Source organism: Perna viridis, chromosome 5, assembly GCF_037379345.1.
Source record: "Perna viridis isolate PV_CMFRI_1.1 ecotype Kerala chromosome 5, ASM3737934v1, whole genome shotgun sequence".
NCBI classification, from domain to species: Eukaryota; Metazoa; Mollusca; class Bivalvia; order Mytilida; family Mytilidae; genus Perna; species Perna viridis.
The window spans coordinates 44,186,305-44,203,970 of record NC_142449.1 but is presented as its reverse complement, the minus strand read 5'-3'; the positions used below and the strand labels follow the sequence as shown (position 1 = coordinate 44,203,970).

At 33.3% G+C, this 17,666-nt stretch overlaps 1 protein-coding gene across 2 annotated transcripts; it reads right to left on the bottom strand.

Moving 5' to 3' along the window:
• Window positions 1-1,825: 1,825 nt before the first annotated feature.
• Window positions 1,826-14,886, bottom strand: LOC148617860 (uncharacterized). Of its 2 annotated transcripts, none has more exons than XM_088585464.1 (7): window positions 14,744-14,886; window positions 12,974-13,260; window positions 9,790-12,034; window positions 8,355-8,547; window positions 7,331-7,635; window positions 6,422-6,622; window positions 1,826-5,002 (listed from the first exon to the last, which is right to left on the bottom strand). In XM_088585464.1, exons 2-7 carry the CDS (start codon window positions 13,106-13,108, stop codon window positions 2,997-2,999), a joined length of 5,085 nt encoding a protein of 1,694 aa, XP_088441590.1. In that variant the 5' UTR covers window positions 13,109-13,260; window positions 14,744-14,886; the 3' UTR covers window positions 1,826-2,996. The 2 variants fall into 2 exon arrangements, with proteins under 2 accessions (XP_088441590.1, XP_088441591.1); XM_088585465.1 differs by having other exon boundaries at window positions 14,728-14,827.
• Window positions 14,887-17,666: the final 2,780 nt, after the last annotated feature.

The window sequence follows — 17,666 nt, the reverse complement described above, 5'->3', positions numbered from 1 at the left end:
TAGAAATACCCCTTCTCTCTCTGATCCCCCACTGCAACTGTTCATAATTAAAATAGTTTGTTACTACAGATACGGTGAGGAAAATAGAATGAATGAAATAGTAATACATACATACATACTGTATATTTGAAACCGATCGTTTGCCTAGATCCTTTAATCTCAGTTTACTCTATATAGATGAAGTACTATCGTTAAACAATCCTAGTTTCGAGGACTTGATACATCGCATCTAACCCAAAGAACTTGAGATTAAGGATGCTACAGACACTGTGAAGTCAGCTTCATATCTTGAGCCCGAGTTGCTTATTTAGCTTTTGTTATTTTGTATGTAATATTTTAGTTATTTAATGTTCTTTGTTGTGTGTGTCTTTCTTTTGCTTTTCGTTAGAACCTTGGTTCCCTTGATTACTCTTTTAAATTATTATTTACCGTTTGATGTTTTGTGTTTGTGCATTCATTACATTTAAGATTCGATCTTTTATTATTGTATATGAATTCTGTTAACAATAGAATGAATTCAAAGATTAATCTGTGGCTCAATCCCGCGTATCAAACAAAACTTATTTTTACAACAGAGCACATGCTATATTCAGATATTGATCTACCTATAACAGGAATTTTTTTTTTTCAGTTAGTTATCAACTGAAAGTAAAACTCCAGTACAACAAATTTACCAGTTTTTAGTATCATACCTGGAAGAAATATTTAAATGTAATTAGTAGTATGAAACCTCGTAGTAGGATTTCATAGATATCCACACACGTTAACTTATCATTATATCCCCTCCGCAAACAAAGGTTGAGTATATATAGGAATCACCCGTTGGTCTGTCTATCCGTCTGTCCGCACTTCTTTTGAGAGCAATTTTTCCTAAACCACTCTACGGATTTTAATGAAAATTTAAAAGAAGTAAGGTCATAATATGTAGATGTGCAGAAATGAATATCACTGTCGGATGACTCCGAAGGGAGATAATCATAATTAAATGTTTACCATGCTTAATTATTGTAAGCTCAACTCCTCTCAAACCGTTCAAGGGAATTTGATGAAGTGTTTTAGGAAGGTTGGGTATCATATGTAGATGTGCATGAAAAATAAGATTACTGTCGAAGGACTAAAAAAAAAATAATTCAAATTAAGTGTTGTACATATCAAAACCTCGTAAATCCAACTACTGCTTAACTATTCAATGGATTTTGATGTAATTTATAGGAAGGTTGGGCATTTTATGTATAAATTTGCATGAAAGAATATAACTACTTTCGAGGAAATCCAAGAGGAGAAAATCCAAATTGATGGCTTTATATGGTTAAGCCTTGTAAGCACAAATCATCCTTAACCGCTCAAGGGATTTTGATGAAATTTTATAGGAAGATTTGGAAGCAGATGCAGATGTGTATAAAGAAATAAAGCTACTGTTGGATGACGCCAAAAGTACAAAATCTAATAAGCGTTCTACATTTTCCTCATTTGAAGCGGCATGGGTGGCGGTTAATTCACTTTGTGAGCTTGCTCTCAGTTTTTCTAGTTTATTTCTTTATTTCTTTAATTTATCTTGAAACCCAAATAATTGTTTGTGTTGTGTTTTGTTTGTTTGTTTGTTTGTGTGTTTGTTTGTTTGTTTGTTTTTCCCATATCCCCCTGTGGTTAAATTACAATCTCCAAAATCAATCCCAATCTTCACATCACGAGGGATCCATACACTTCACCCCAACTAATTGTATTAAAAATATGAATTAAGCTTATTTCTGGTTCTTGCTTTATCAACGTTTCAAGTCCTAAACACCAAAAATGTTTTCAGCTTTTCTGTAATAACACATTGAAATTTTATGTCATGAAGATCTATATATTTTAATTCAATTCACTGTGATCAAATAACAAGTGAAATTACAATCCATTTATAGGTTTTATAACTAAAACAAGTACTATCTTTAAAAACAGATAGCCGTCGCATTTTCTCGCTTTGTCCATTCAAAATCTGATTTAGATTAATTTGGTAAACTGTGTAATCACTGTACTATGTTTCGTACTTCAATTATTTAATTGGATCAACAAGTAAGCTATTTCCAATTATTCAATATATAAAAGGTTATTCATAATCCGGTCATCAATGCCCCAAATGGAGTCTTGAACTTTACGGTTGCTATTACCTTTGTCCAATAAAATGGTTGTAAGCTCCATCGGCTACACTGTCATGGTTAAGCATCATAGGTATCACGTGTTGTCGAAGCAAATCATTAAAAACTGCGTCCGAAAAAGTCTAATTTGATGTTGGTATACTGTCCTATGGTCATCTCCATATTCGACGAATTTTTATCGGAATTTTGGTTTATTGAGTTGACAATATTCCCATAACAAAAACGTTTAACATCCTTTTAACAAAACTTTCCATTGTTTGTAATTAACATTATTATCTGTATTTATTAATTAAAATGTCAGTTTTAGCGGAATTTTGATTTTGATTTTAAACTGCTTCAACTTTTACTACTCCATTAATTCTGAGCTGGCACTGCACTTAATTTTGCTAATAACAGGAATGTGTTTCAAATACGTAAGAATCCTACGTAGGTTTAAGAAAGTTCCTACATGTAAGATACATGTAAGATATATGGAATTCTAACCATTTGTCTTATTTTATGCATGCTAAAGAGACTGTTCATGTAGAAACAACGCAGATCCTGTGATATAAATGACACAAAGTAAATTTTATCTCACCATTTTTTAAGGTAATTTGTCTGTATCAAAAGTGGATGACACAGAATATATGCTGAAAAAAATCATCTAAATTATGAAAAGATTAAATTTCCCTTTATCTAAATGTTTCTAGTGTTTTCTATGTTATTTTGTCACTTTCTAAAATTTTCAAAGAGTATTATTATGATAAGTATTTATGTATAAAAATCAAGTTGTTACTCTAGAAAGTTTGCTGGAAGTGTTGGAATATTTAAGTAGTCATGATCAATGCAAAATATTAATAACTTATAACGTTGAAATGTCTATTGACGAATCAGTAACATAAGCATGCGTCTACTTTGTCCATCTGTTCCAAATTCTTTTGTCTTTTTCTCAATTTCGTCCGCTTTGTCTTGATTGCCTAGCTTTCTAAAAAGTTTTGCCAAATATTCATAGTGCATCGAACTGTCTACTCGATTGACTATATCTTCATAGTCATGGATGTGTTCTTGGAAAAGTTCGATTGTATCTAGGGAATCGTAGCAGGTAGCAAGGTTTTTATAAAATGTAACGAGGCACCTCAAGATGACATAAACTTGTTTAAGCCTTTCTTGTTGTAACTGTTTTCTTTTGATTTCATCCAAAATTTCTGTAGGATCTGCTGATTCCATATCATCGCCTACCAATTCTTGGTGTAAGACGGATATTGAGCATCTCAATATTTCAATGCATTCATTCGCATCTCCACCAATCGCAAGATGTGTAGTAAGCTCGTAGATAGAATTCCACTTATCTTCTGGTGTCGCATCAACTACAACATTCTGCCACGGACCGTGGTACTGTGGACCTAGAATTTTCGAAATTGGTAACGCTAATTTCTCGTTCAAAAGGTTTCTGCACAAGTTCGTTTTCTTCTCTTTATCAACAAGTTGACAGAATATTGTTTTGCTTTTATTGCCAACTGTAGAAAAATACCGCTGAACAAAATCTTCAAATGACAATGATGTTCGGTCATTGTATACGCTAGAGGCTTGTTCGAACGCTAGTTCAAGGTAATTCATTGCATTTTTTAGGAAAGGCAAGACATTCGTTTTCATTGAATATGATGCCATTTCAAAGCAAATTGGCACAAAAACACTTTCAACTATTTTCCGTGCATTATTGGTTCGTCTGTAGTCATCCATAGACGACTCGATTCTATCAATCATATGCAAGTTCAGAAACGAGTGATTTTCTAGCAGAAAATACACAGAGGCTAACGGAAACCACCTGATTGCATCTAAATAATACTCTAAGTTCTTAACATCCTTTTCATCAATATGTTCCAGCATATTATTCTCTTCAATGAAATAGTTGGGAAGATCGTGGCCATGTAGGTGCTGCAACAACCATGCCACCAAATACATGACACAACCTCCAGGGTTTGATGACCACGCTTCAATTGGAATTTCCTCACAGCAGTAAAACATCACTGTAAGCATAATGTACGGTTTGATTTTGATAGCAAGTGTCCGTGTGTGATACTCGACTAATGCTTTAAATACGTTAAACCCATACTTCATTGGACCGTCAAAAGATTTGACTAACACTCTCTCAGCGTCATGGAAAACAAATCTCCATTCTATATTTGGCCTTTCACTAAACTCATGTGAACGTTTAATTAAAGAACAACCTTTGTTCATTGCCTCCTGGATGATACACTTTGAAGGCCAACCTGATTGAGTTTTCCGCTCTTTCCATGACAAGGCTGCTGTTGGCCAACTCTGACATTGAAGCCCTTCGAATTGCGTCATATAAACACCCGGCACAGGGGATTCTGGAATCAACTTCAAATTTAGGGTATGAAGATAGCCCTCGTTTAGTGCCAACCATTCTACACATTCCGGCCAATTAGCAGGGTTCTGAGGCATTAAGCGGAGATATCCGGGATATGTTCCGGAAGTGACAATTTTCAGGGCCCTAATTGATTGATTTAATGCATGAATGTCTTCCTTATCTGTAACTAAATAAGTGTCCTTAGGTGGCATTCTCAAAAACGTATAAGAAATTGCTTTCTTTTCGGTAATGTTCTTCTTTTTGATGGGTTCGAAGTGTTGCATTGCCTTCGTTATATCTAGAAGCGAGGTGTCTAGACCTAATTCATTCATCCCTATGCTCATCGTATATTCGTTAGTGTCATACAAGCTCATACAAGAACCCTGGTCGTCATTTGATGTCCTAAAGTATTTTCCGTCAATTAGAAGTTTTAAAATAAACGATAGATGTAGCATTGAAACTCCGCTCCTCAAGTCAATGCTGCATTTTTCTTCAACCAATGCCATCATAGTTTCTGTGAAATACAAAGTATTTCATGTATGTAAAAGATTTACTCTTGATTACATAAAAACAGAGAAAGTGTACCTTGACATAAAAAGATATACGTCTTTCAAGTTTTTGTGCAGGCATTCTATTTGTTGAATTATTTTTCATATTTTGTGTTACTGTTGGTCACTGATTGTGTGATATAAACAAAAAGTGAAATACTCTAATAAACAACCCTACTGCAAATCGAGTCATAATTCTCCTTTCTCATGTTGTAAGCAACACGTTCCTTTCTCGTTTTACTGATTTTAATCCCTTTTGCTGTTTTTGTTTTGCTATTTACTTATGGTTGTTGTTACTTTTAAAGTTTGTAAACACCAAAGTCATTTTCCTCTTTAAAGAGACTAAGACTTGAGAGCTAAAAGAAGATCATTGTCTTAAATTATACTTTACGCTTCAAATGTGGATGTATTTAGTGATCATACTGTCTGCTTGTTCGTCCCCAGTTCTAATCCACAACCTCTCTAAAACCACTAAATAATTTTGATGAAACGATCAAACATTCTTTATTACATTATACCGTTGTGCATCTCCTATTTTGTTTTTCATTTGAATGACTTTTTTGGAGGGTTTCCAGTTACAAAAAATGGACTTTGTCATTGGTCGACTAATGGGTACCATCTTCTTATCTGCAACTCATTAACATGAACCAAATGGAATTAAATGAAACTAACCAATGTTTAACCACATGATGTAATTGTGTGCCTCCTATTTTGTATTATTTATCTGAAGGAACTTTGGTTTTTCCTACATAGTTTCTAAGGAGGGAGCGGGGATATTAACAAGTGGGCTTTGTTCGCAGTAATGCTAATTTTATTCGGCATTAAATAGCCGGACACGAGAACGATTTCCGATATTTTTGCTTCAATCCATTTTTGAAACTAGAAAAATTTGCTACCCCACTTCTCCATTTGATAACATACACTTTTTGACCGCTACATTGATTTGGAGCAAAATCTAAAATAAGAGGTGCTAAATGGAAATATGTTATACAGATTCTGTGAAAGTTTTACTCAATACCATTCAGTGGTGTAGTAAGAGTAACGGATAAGAGATGGGTACCCCCATGCATCATATTCACAAATGACAAAGTTCATTTTTTGCTATATAAAACTCTAAAACTGATTTGAATCAAATTTTAAAATAGGAGTTGCAAACAATTGGAATATGTAATAAAGATTCTGTGATAGTTTCATTAAATTCCATTCAGTGGTATAAAAAGGGTTAATGGATAAGAGATGTGTTCCACTGACCACACATTCAAACATGATTAAGTCAATGTTTTGTTATGTGAAACCCCCTAATTGATATGGACGGAATGAAGGATGAACACCCAAATCACGTACTTTCAAAATGGGGTATAATAAGGGAATTATATTGAAAATACCTCTTGACTCTCTTTTTTCCAGAAGAATTTTACTTTGTTTGTTACTGTTGTCCAAAGCTTTGCTGATTTCCCTCAATACTGTACTTGCACCGTGAATATTTTTCTGTAAAATATATTCTTGAACCAAATCAAATTTTGCATAAAGTACTTCTGTGTACTTCAGTTCCTCAATTGATGACTGCATTCTTTTCATTCTAGCCACTGAAATAGATTTTAAAGGGAAAAATAAACATAAACAATGTTATCCTTCTACTGAATAAACAACTCGGTATATCTATAAATATCATAAAAATTTTACCCAATATCGATTTACAAAAATGTCTGTTGCAGTGAAAAAGCGAACCCCTAGTGGATTTTAACGATGTATCGGTTTAGACATTCGTATTACTAGGGTTCAAATTGCATATGAATTGATATAACGTGGCTTTAGGAAAGTGTCTGGTTTAGAAAGTTTTTTTTCTTATTATAAATGGTTCGGTTTAGTCATGTTTTACTGTAACTACAAATGAATGTAATTTGTACCAAAAATTATGACCTGTATTTAAACGGCTGATATTTTTGATGCGAGGAAACCTACATAATATAGAACATTTCCCATTTCACTGTTAAAAAGTCTGGAATAGGATTATAAAAGTCTTATACCACATAAATAATTTGCGAAGCGTTATCAAGTAAACCAAGATTCTAGCGGAAATCAAAAGCATGTAATTCAGTGACAGACCAGACATGGAAAACAAACACAACAAAGAACTTATAATAAATAAAATAATACATACAAAGTAACAAATTAAATGAGCATCCCGGACTCCCCTAAAAACTGGGAGCATGGACCAGGTGCACTGGTAAAGTAATTGTCCTCCACAAACACATGTATTTTACTAACAAAATCATGAAAACTATATAGCTTACACCCAGGCCACAGCATGTTCCAGAAATGTGGTCTTAGACTGACAAAGTGCATCATGGACCTTATATGGCCAATATACAACTCTTCCTTCTCAAACACGTTTGTTGGTGTAAGGACTGTTCTCGACTGGAACGAGCTGTAAACCACAATTTTTCGCCCGGTAAGCTCTGAAATCCCTCTTAAGACTATGTCGTCACCCCATTCACCATCCAGTGCCATGCGCGCCAAGTATTCATCCCAGGACTCACTGGTTAGAAAGGCGGACATGTGTGTATCCCCGTCAATCAAAGGTCTGTTTTTCAGTAATCTGAAACGTAAACTCATAGTTTATTGGGATTTATTTTGCGTTGGCTTTTTTTTTCGGGATTTGAAAGTAAATAAGCTTAAATGTCCGCTGTGTTTAAATGTCGCGTATTAGATAAAAAACGCGATGATGTTCCTGTAAAAATAACCTAACTTTTAAATCAAGGTTTCCATAAACAGAAAGTAATTTTAAATTGATGATTAATGAACCATGACATGTGTCTAATAGACTTTAAACATACAGATATTTCTAAATATATTCAGGATGAGTTCTCATAACATGCCAACCATTGTAGGCTCAAATGTTATGGACTCAAAGTTACTTTTTTACCATTCTTTATTTTCTTTATTTATTTATTTTTATTTATTTTTATTTCTTTATTTATTTATTTATTTTGGTTTTGTTTTGTTTTTGTTTTGTTGTTATTGTAGACTTTTAGATTGAGTTAATAATTCATTATCCTGGTTCCCGGGACTACGTTCCAGGTATTAGCTACTAGCAATACATTCCATTCATGCTATTATTATTATTGTCGCTATTTTTCTCATTCGTGTCAAACCGTTTGATTTCATGTAAAAAATAAAATAAAACTTTCGGTGTTTAAGTATCAGGAAAACAATTGATATCACTTAATTGAGAGGAGTTTAATTACATATATACATAAATATATAATTCCACATTGTAGAATAATGATATAAATGTCAAGTTATTTTAGAACTCACTCTACAGATCTCTTTCGCAAGCTCTCGGTTGTAAAACTTAAATCTCCATTTATCCGAAGTTGGTCTACAATAGCAGCAAAAAGACAGTTTCCATCTCCAGAAACATTTTTTACTTCATAACCTTGTAATTCCATGTATTCTGTGAGAAGCTTAAGATGTCCTTTAATGCAACAGCTTTGGCAACCACAGTTACCTTTAAAAGGAAGATACAGAGTTACAATTCTTTCCCTCCCTTTTTTATATGCTCACTTAAAACTTGTCGTAGGTTAAATAACAAATATGGAACTTTGCTGAAAGTCTGGTAAGTATTTTGGAACTTCCGGTACTATAAAATATTATTTTGAAATACTAAAACTCCTCTATTTTCTATCAGAACAAAAAAAATCGTTTATTGCTGTAAACCTGCAAATGCTAGTATTTTTTTATAAGCATGTCATTGTTCACTTTGTCTAAGACTTCCCTAAAATCCGTTCATTTTTGCCTGTGTAAATTTTGAACTTATAAATAGCTTCCATTTTATTTGTAGTTGTTCAATTAAATAACATGTACACCACACCGATAGGTACCAATAGATCTGTAATTCTATACTTTTGAACTGGAAAGTATTCAAATCACGGAAGTTAATAAAGAAATACATTCCTCATGACAAACGTGGGTTTTAGTTTCCAATTTAACAGGCAAAATAAAATACGATATTCTTCTATTATAACAATGAGCTGAATTCTTAAAGATAAATCATCACAAAAGTTCCCTTCCAATAATTAATGGGCAATCTTTATATCGTGGTCTGTACTTGTTTTCTTTCGAAATGATTATAAAAAAAATCAGGTAGTGGGTGGCACATGACAAATTTTGTTTTCCAAAAATTTTCATCTATTTCATATCGCAAGTGCGTCCTTACTCAAAGTTGAATGTTGTTTTTTTTATTAACTGCAACGGTTAAAAAGATATAAATTACACAGAAGTATTGAAATTTGTTGAAAAGGGGTAATTCTTTCATTTGTGCAAGATTTGGTTTGTATCTTAGGGAGCTTTAAAATCATTTTCTGAGCCATCCATTGTCGATTTAAAGCAATATTTGTAATATTGGACACATATATAATATAAACATCACAGTGGAACAAAAAATTCTGTGGTATAAAATTTACAATGTACCATCCACATAATAGTAACTGCCTGGATCTAACATGGCCAGCCTCTTAATATTTAAGAACAACTCCGACTGTTGCACATTTAAAATGCTCATCATGAGTTGATAAACAAATCAAAATTGCTTCGATTTCAATTATACAAATATAACGAACTATCTCCTGAACTTTTTCATTGAAAATTAAATATCTATTTGATAAGCGATATCCTAATAGAATTAATAACATATTTCAGTTTTTTTTCTCTTTACCATCTATAATTATAGCTTTCATTCTTTAAATATTACCAGAATCTTGATCGCCTGTCAACGTTGAATGATTGTTACCATGGGACCAACGACCAGACCTCGATGTACTCGTTAACATCTTCTGCTCTTTGTCCGTTGTATAATCCTCCATATGTCTATGTCTTAAGTGTTCACATGTGTCGAGTATGCGGTCATTGCAGTTTGAATACTTGTCAGCTGGACATGAAGGATGGTGATGGATGTGGTGATGTTGGTTATGATGGTCGTCGTGGAAATGGTGGTCGTGGTTGTGATGGCAGTCACTGCCAGCGTGGTGGTGGTTGTTATGATTCGAATGATGACGACACACATCAGAGCCATAAACATTTGCAACTGAATTTTGCTCTTCAGAATATTCTCCATGATGACGCGATACATATTCGATTTCTTGGTCGGATGCATTCCATGAGCAATTGTTTTCGTATAGAGAATTAGGAGAAGCGACATTCAAACTTTGACTATCCATCAGCTTCCAGGGTTGATTAGCTTTCTCTTCAAAGGATAATAATGGTATATCGTCATCTTCCCAATATGTCTGATGTTTCCAGAATTGTTTATCTTGTGCAGAATGCATTCCATAATTTTCTCGTGTCATTTTACGCTCGATTTCTTGGCACTTTTTCGTATACCTATCCTTAATCCTCTCCTCTGTTTGGGGGATTGCTGACATGGATTTTGATAAGCCGCTTTTAACTGAGTACGTAAAACTTAAAGATGGTCCTTCATTTCTTCTATTACTTATTAAAAAATGCTTAATCAAGAATGGACTTTCCAAATCTGACATACTTGTATCAATGTGTCTTGCAGGCTGATTTACATGTTTTGTATTTTTGCAAACACTAAGATCGGATTGAAATCTATCTAACATTGTTGACTCACTTTTGCCTTTTTGCACCAACTCTAATGTACAGTTTTGTATTTGTAGGCCTAACGGTTTAGTTTGAAGATCATTTTCACTGTTATCACTTGACCCGGCCGATTTTACTTCACTGTTTTCTGATTTGAATGCACTAATACGACATAAGTCATGTAAAAAATTAATAGAAGTGTCGAATGTTTTCTTCAATTGTTTGCCTAAATGTTTAGTTTTTTGTTGAAATTTCGGTAAAGACTCCAGTGTCTTTAATTCATCTGATTTTAAATTTTGAGAGAAATTTGAAAAATTCAATTTTTCATCATCAGAATTTTCACTTTCGTCCCCCGAAGTTGTCAAATCTGTGGAACATAGGTTGTCAAATACCTGTCCTGTGTTTTTCATCACTGGTTTGCATTTAAGGTTAGGTAAAAGACATTCAATCTTTTTTGTTGAACTATTATTTGTGTATTCCATTGTAGAAAAGTTTTTGCTATTGAGCTTACCTTTCACTGGCGATTTGTCGCTGTCCTTTGAGTTAAAACTCAAACTAATTATAGTTTCAAGTTCATTATCGATGCTCTCTCCAGATAATCTTCTTTCGTCAAATACATTATTGAAATCTTTGTCTGGAACCTCATCTTCACCATTTTGGTTGATGGCATTTCCTTCAGACAATGTAATTTCAGGTTGGTTTTCATTTAAAATCTCCTTCCCTGGTTCTTCAACGGTGACAGATCCGATGTCATTAGTAATCTTTTGTTTCATGTCAGCTGTGTTACATTTTACTTGTGAATTAAGAAATATTTCGGTTCTATCATTTTTCGCATTTGGATATTTTTCTAGTTTTTCTGTTCTTTCTACCTCGTGGTTTTCCATCTTTACCTCCTCAGAGCAGTGGTAATGATCGTTTGATTTGAAGAAAGATTCCTGAATGTCGAATTTCAACTGTGGCAATTGTTTTACAGTGTATGTATTGTCTTTAATGCTAGTTTTCTGTATTATATTACTCTGTTCTGAATTGTTGTACACTTCTGCTTGATTCTTATCACCATCTACGCTTTCAATTTTTAAAACCGAACTGTCACCACCAATATGATTATCATTAGTTGCCTTTAGCGCGATTGTTAAACTGACATCATTTTCAGTGTACAAACTATTTTTTGATCTGGTCTTTGTTATGTGATTTACCTTGTTATGACTGGCAGACCAGACACCTGATGTACTTCCGTTGATAGTTAAAGACGTGTCATGATTTAATTCGTTGCTTTCGTCATCGGAAGTGTCGATGTCGGGCATATCACTATAACCGAACTTTTGAAACGTACTCTGGTCATTTAGCAGCCAATTGGATTGTGCTTGCTCAGGATTTGATATAAAGTCTTGGTCCACCTGTAAAATCATTTTCGAAAAACAATATACTTGATTACCCTTCGAACATAGAATTTCTCTTGAAATTGATCTTGGATAAACGCAATTTCATTTTCTCGTAATAATTTATGGGACCATAATTTTGCTGAAGTCACCACTTTTATATATAGAAGTTTTAACCTGTTCCATGAAATCCGCAATTATTTTTTTGTTTTGTTTTGTTTTTTTTTTATTATTAATCGATTTTGTTATCCGTGTCGGGGAGGGGGCTGCATCATCGTTGGAAGACTATTGTCGGATCGCACTCAGTTGCAATATGACTAGTGATTGACCAAATGACTGTAATTGTACTTATTTCGCTGTGTATTTAGTTTCACGTATTTCGCGGTGGACCTATTTCCGTGAAAATATAAATACCCGCGAACTTGAACACACCTTTGGAGGATAATGTGCATGTTTTCACTGTGATGTGGCTTGTTACGTTAAGTAAACAAACATAACAAATGCGATAATGACCAAAGCTGACCATTCTGGAGCACATGACGTCACTTCCGTTAATATTGCTAGTGATATAGCTTTCTTTGTGTTACGTCTTTACCATTTTTATGTGTAATGTATGTTATGATTGTAGATCGACTTTATCTCCTGATTTCACGTTCTGGCCAGATTTTGAAGTCTTCTAATTGTCAAACTGTTCACACTTCGGTTTTTTCCCGATATTTGAAGTAAATCGAGTTGAAAGTAAAAACCATTATTATAAATTTCGAAACACCATTGTGTAGAGTTATAAATACGAATTAATGAAATGATTGAACGAACGGGGTGCAACCACACATTTATATCAACAACTTCCAATGCCTTGTTGGTCAATTAAATTTTGTTTATACTTTTGAAATTATCTTCAAAATTTATTGTCTTGGTTAAACACTGAAACTTGAGATTTTCCTGTATTCTACTTACCGATATTTCAAGTGGTGTTTCTAAATCCGTCTTTGAAACATCTAGAATGTCATAGGGATGCCCTCGATCTGGGTCTGACATAGAATGTAATGGTGATCTCCACATAAATAAAACTTGTTTCTTTTCTTGTGTCATGGTATATCATTTATATCTGATTTACTGACGACTGTGCTGTCGTTAAATATCAAAGACATCATATTGTCTGTGAAAAAAAATGATTTTCCTTGGTGGTTGAATCACTGGATTGACTTTGACAATTATTTGCATTACCACATACAGCAGAATACCTGAAAATGATTGTCAAATTATTTTCAAGTCAGAGTTGTTTATAAAGAATTATGGCGAAGAAGTACAAGAGTTGGTTATGTTCAGATTGATTTGACAGCATAGGTCAACTCTGGATAGTTAGATGACAAATATAGACACAACACACTTAGTACAACCCTTAGTTATGATTGTAATTAAATGAATTACAACATTCTAACATCTGACCAGAATGAAAGTGGTCTGAGAACTTTTTCAGAAAGACAAGAAAAATACGTTATTCATACAACTTTTAAAATGAATGCTTTTTCAGTCATTATTTGGCCATTAACTCAAGAATGTAAGGGTAATAAGCCAAATAATTCGTCAAAGCATTCCCATTTAGATATTATGGAATGAGACGTACTATTATGACATCATTTCGGTTCATACACTATCACTCAAGTTATTGCCTGAAAATCAGAAAAGTGTTGGTTTTTTATCCCCATTTTCTTTATGGTATGGCAATCAACGCAAAAATCAATTCCAGTCTGACTGCACATGGTGGTATGGAACTTTTTGATACGATTTCATGGAATTATATATGTACTTTAGTAGTGTAGTTAGTTTTAAATAATTGCTTTTGGTTCTATTTTACTACTATTTCTAAACGGTAAGGCTATAAACAAAAAACATTATCAAAACCTAAATTTTGTGGTATGGAACCTCATGATATAATTTCGAAGAGATCCATACATTTTTTCATGCTACCGTTCGAAAACATTGAATCTGCCGTATTTTAGCCTTTTTATCCCATAATCTTAAATGGTGTCAGTGATGACTTCCTAAATTTATTCCAGTATGAACTTTGTGGTATATATCATTGTGATATAATATCATAGAAATACCCAACATAGGCGTATACTTCAGTTTTGTAGTCAAATTCAATTATATGATTGTTTTGGTCTCTTTTTCATGAACTGCTGTGGCTTATAAACCCAGGTGTAAGATTTTATCGAGGTTCTTACTAACATTCATCTTGTCTTACGAAAAGCTCTATATGATTATACCTTCTGACCACAAATGTTTTGCGTTGTGCGTTCATATTAAAAGTAAGCAATATTGTATTAATATGATGAAGAAACCATTATGATACAAGGAGATTTCGTTTTAAAACCGGAAAAAATAAAAACTTTTCTTCAGACTGATACAAACATAAAAACGATTCACTCTTTCGTGCATATATTTTGTTTTTTTTTCCTTCTCTATAAGTATGACTGCGGTTTCACAATATAATATGGGTTTGATCGTCTACAGTTATAACAAGTAGTTGAAATTAAACGACTGGCAATCATATACCACTTCAAATATAAATAAATATGTATGTGTTAGGGAAACTGAAAACGAAAGTTGAATAAAGTGTCTATCTTTTATGTATAAAACGTGTTTTAGACCGGACATAAAAAAGTCATGCTCAGAAAAATAAGAAAAATAAACATCTCATTGCTTACCAAAATTAAATCTTACCCCGTAAAATATGTTTTAAACTCTTTTAGTCGCCATCAAGTATAAGGAACTTAAATGAAAACGAAAGAAGAAATTCCGTTCGATAAAATTAGATTTTAAATATATTTAGACATAGCAACAGTTAACAGTACACGCCCCTTTTACATATAAAGATACTTACTGATAGTGAAAATCAAGTATTGTTTGCCAAATGGTATAAATTGTGTATGTTTGTTTGTTTGTTTGTTTTGTTCTGTTTTGTTTTGTTTGTTTTATTTTTGTTTTTCTTTTCTTTTGTTTTGTTTTTGTTTTGTTTTTGTTTTGTTTTTGTTTTTTTTTTTTTTGTTCCGGAATAATTAAGTTGATATTAAAGAAAGTAATCAAACGTAAATATTCCCACTTTTTAGAGAAGGAGATAGTAGAAAAACTGGGCATAGCATAAACATCATTAAATAGCAAACGGATATGTCAGAAAATACAAATAATAACTCAAATAATAATTGATAAGTACAAAAGGGGAAGATCCGCGTTAAGGTGAAGTTTTTGGAAATTGAAGGTTAATAACTCAAATATAGAAAAAAGATTTAATGATATTAGAGGTGATTAAAAAAAATCCTGGTCCAAAGAGCCTGTGTAAATTCCAACATAAAGTTTCCCGTTCTTGATGTTTTCTTTCTCTTATTTTTTCCTTTCTAAATGTGCTATGTCTTGGTGGTACATGTACAAATCGATTTTCATTTTTGATGTGTTTTCATGTTTTTTGGGTTGGGTAGCGGTATATTACGCGTTATTGTAGGGGAATAAATCGTGTGTTTATTGTGCAAGGAGTTTAGGATGTAATTTTGGTGTTATTTTGAAGAATACAACTATTTTGGAATAAACAATTTTAATGGTGATCCAATATGTGCATAAGAAAGGAGAATGCCCCTTAAGGAGGGTTAATAGAATGTATCTCAATTATTACATAAAAACGTGATGAACTGATTTTAAATACTTCAAAAATTTATAAAATACACTGACACCTGTCTAAACCGAACCCACCTTAGACTTAAATTTGTTCGGTCAGACAGATGTTCCGTTTACTTTTAGGTTCAAAACACATTGAAATTGATATAATATGGGCTTTTGTCTGGTTTAAACTGGTTTTTTTTTATTATTCAGGTTTCGGTTTAGACAGTTTTTCGTATTATTCAGGGATAGATTTAAACAGGTTTCATTGTAATTTTAAATGGGTCTACAGATTGGTTTTATCTACTTTGGGTACTTGCAGAATACCTCAAGAACATATTCGCTAATTCTCAATACTACATGCAACATTTAACCCATAATTACTGTTCAGTGCAATAAGAACATCCTCGGTAATTATGAAAGGTAAAATATCAAACTTCAGGCAGTGATAAGACAATACGTTCATTACGGTGCTCAGAATTATTGCCATAGTTTTCAATACGTCAATATGTTTGCCACGACTGTGTTTAAAATTGATTTTGCCATCAGTGTTTATGATTATGTGGTATGTCCAGGAACAAAATAAGTCTCAGTCAAACATCAATATCTCTTATAAACTGAAAAATCCGTCCTTTTTTTTTCTTTTTTTTTTTTTTTTTTTTGGTGTTTTACTTCATTAGTTACAAATGTAATTAACTTGTAATTAAGTCAGTACTATTTTTGTTGGTGGAAAAGAATCATTTTTATCCCAGCTCAATTATGACTTAAGTACAGGTTCTTTAAGAATGATGCGGAGGATATGAAGTTTATATTTGTATCAACTTTCGGAATTATTTAAATCCATTCAGAATGTCCAATTGGTGACTTAGGAACAACTTACAGTTTTGAAGAATCTATTGAAAATGCAGAAAGAATAATCAAGGTAACCAAGATTCGAGCACAAACGAATACATTCCAAGGACAAAGGCCTGACCGGGAAAACAGACACACACACACCAAAGAACAAGAGACAGTGAAAACAGAAACACAACAAAGAACATGAGACAGGGAAAAAAAGACACACACACACACCAAAGGACATGAGACAAGGAAAACAGGCACACACAACAAAGAACATGAGACAGGGAAATCAGACACACACACCAAAGAACATGAGACAGGGAAACAGACACACACACCAAAGAACATTAGACAGGGAAAACACACACACAGAACAAGGAATATGAGACTCGGACTCCACTAACACTGGGAGCATGGACAAGGTGCACCGGTAGGGTAAGCGTCCTCTGCTTTTCTAGGAATACCTGCCGAGTTGCTCATTAAATGTCGATTCATCAAAAGACGAAAAAAAAAAATACACCGAATAGTTTCATTACTTTCAATACTTACATCGACATTTGCAATATACGAGTATACAATGAATAAGATTGGCGTTTTTGTATTTTAGACACAACTTTTAATTTGAATGAACTTAATAACATTGATGTAAACACTAATGTATATTATCAGACAGTTCTAAAATGTCCCTCAAAATCCATACTGACGTACATGTAAAGTACAGGTAGCGTCAGCGTTCAATGGTGGATAGATCGACATATTGCTGAAAAGTCGACAGCATGATACCATAATACGACCGCAGACTTTTTTGCGGTCTCATAAAATTCAAACCATATAAAGGTTCTAAATTAAATTGTGTTCTGAATCATGTATCTTTTTATGTTTCCAGCCAGCTTTAGAGAAGCTTAATAAAATGATCCTCGGAAAGCAGATTGATACACCAGCAGAGATCGAACCCTGGACCGATGTGGGCGACACAAAATTCATGCTTGTCACAGCTATGAATTTCGATTGTGATTAAATGATTGACACGGGATAAGAATTGATCTGAATTGAAGTGGTTAAAGAACTTAAAGCAGTTGCAGTTAGAATTATGAAAGCTAACATGGACACACATTTCCATATAGCCGTAAATTTTGTTAATGGAAGATATAATAAA

Excerpts from the sequence above, each read along its gene's own strand:
- LOC148617860 (XM_088585464.1), bottom strand. The coding sequence starts at position 13,108 with ATGACACAAGAAAAGAAACAAGTTTTATTTATGTGGAGATCACCATTA. Across the intron at positions 7,636-8,354 it reads TTGCGAAAGAGATCTGTAGA|ATTACTGAAAAACAGACCTT; the intron begins GTGAGTTCTAAA and ends TTTACGTTTCAG. Across the intron at positions 6,623-7,330 it reads GAACATGCTGTGGCCTGGGT|TGGCTAGAATGAAAAGAATG; the intron begins GTAAGCTATATA and ends AATCTATTTCAG.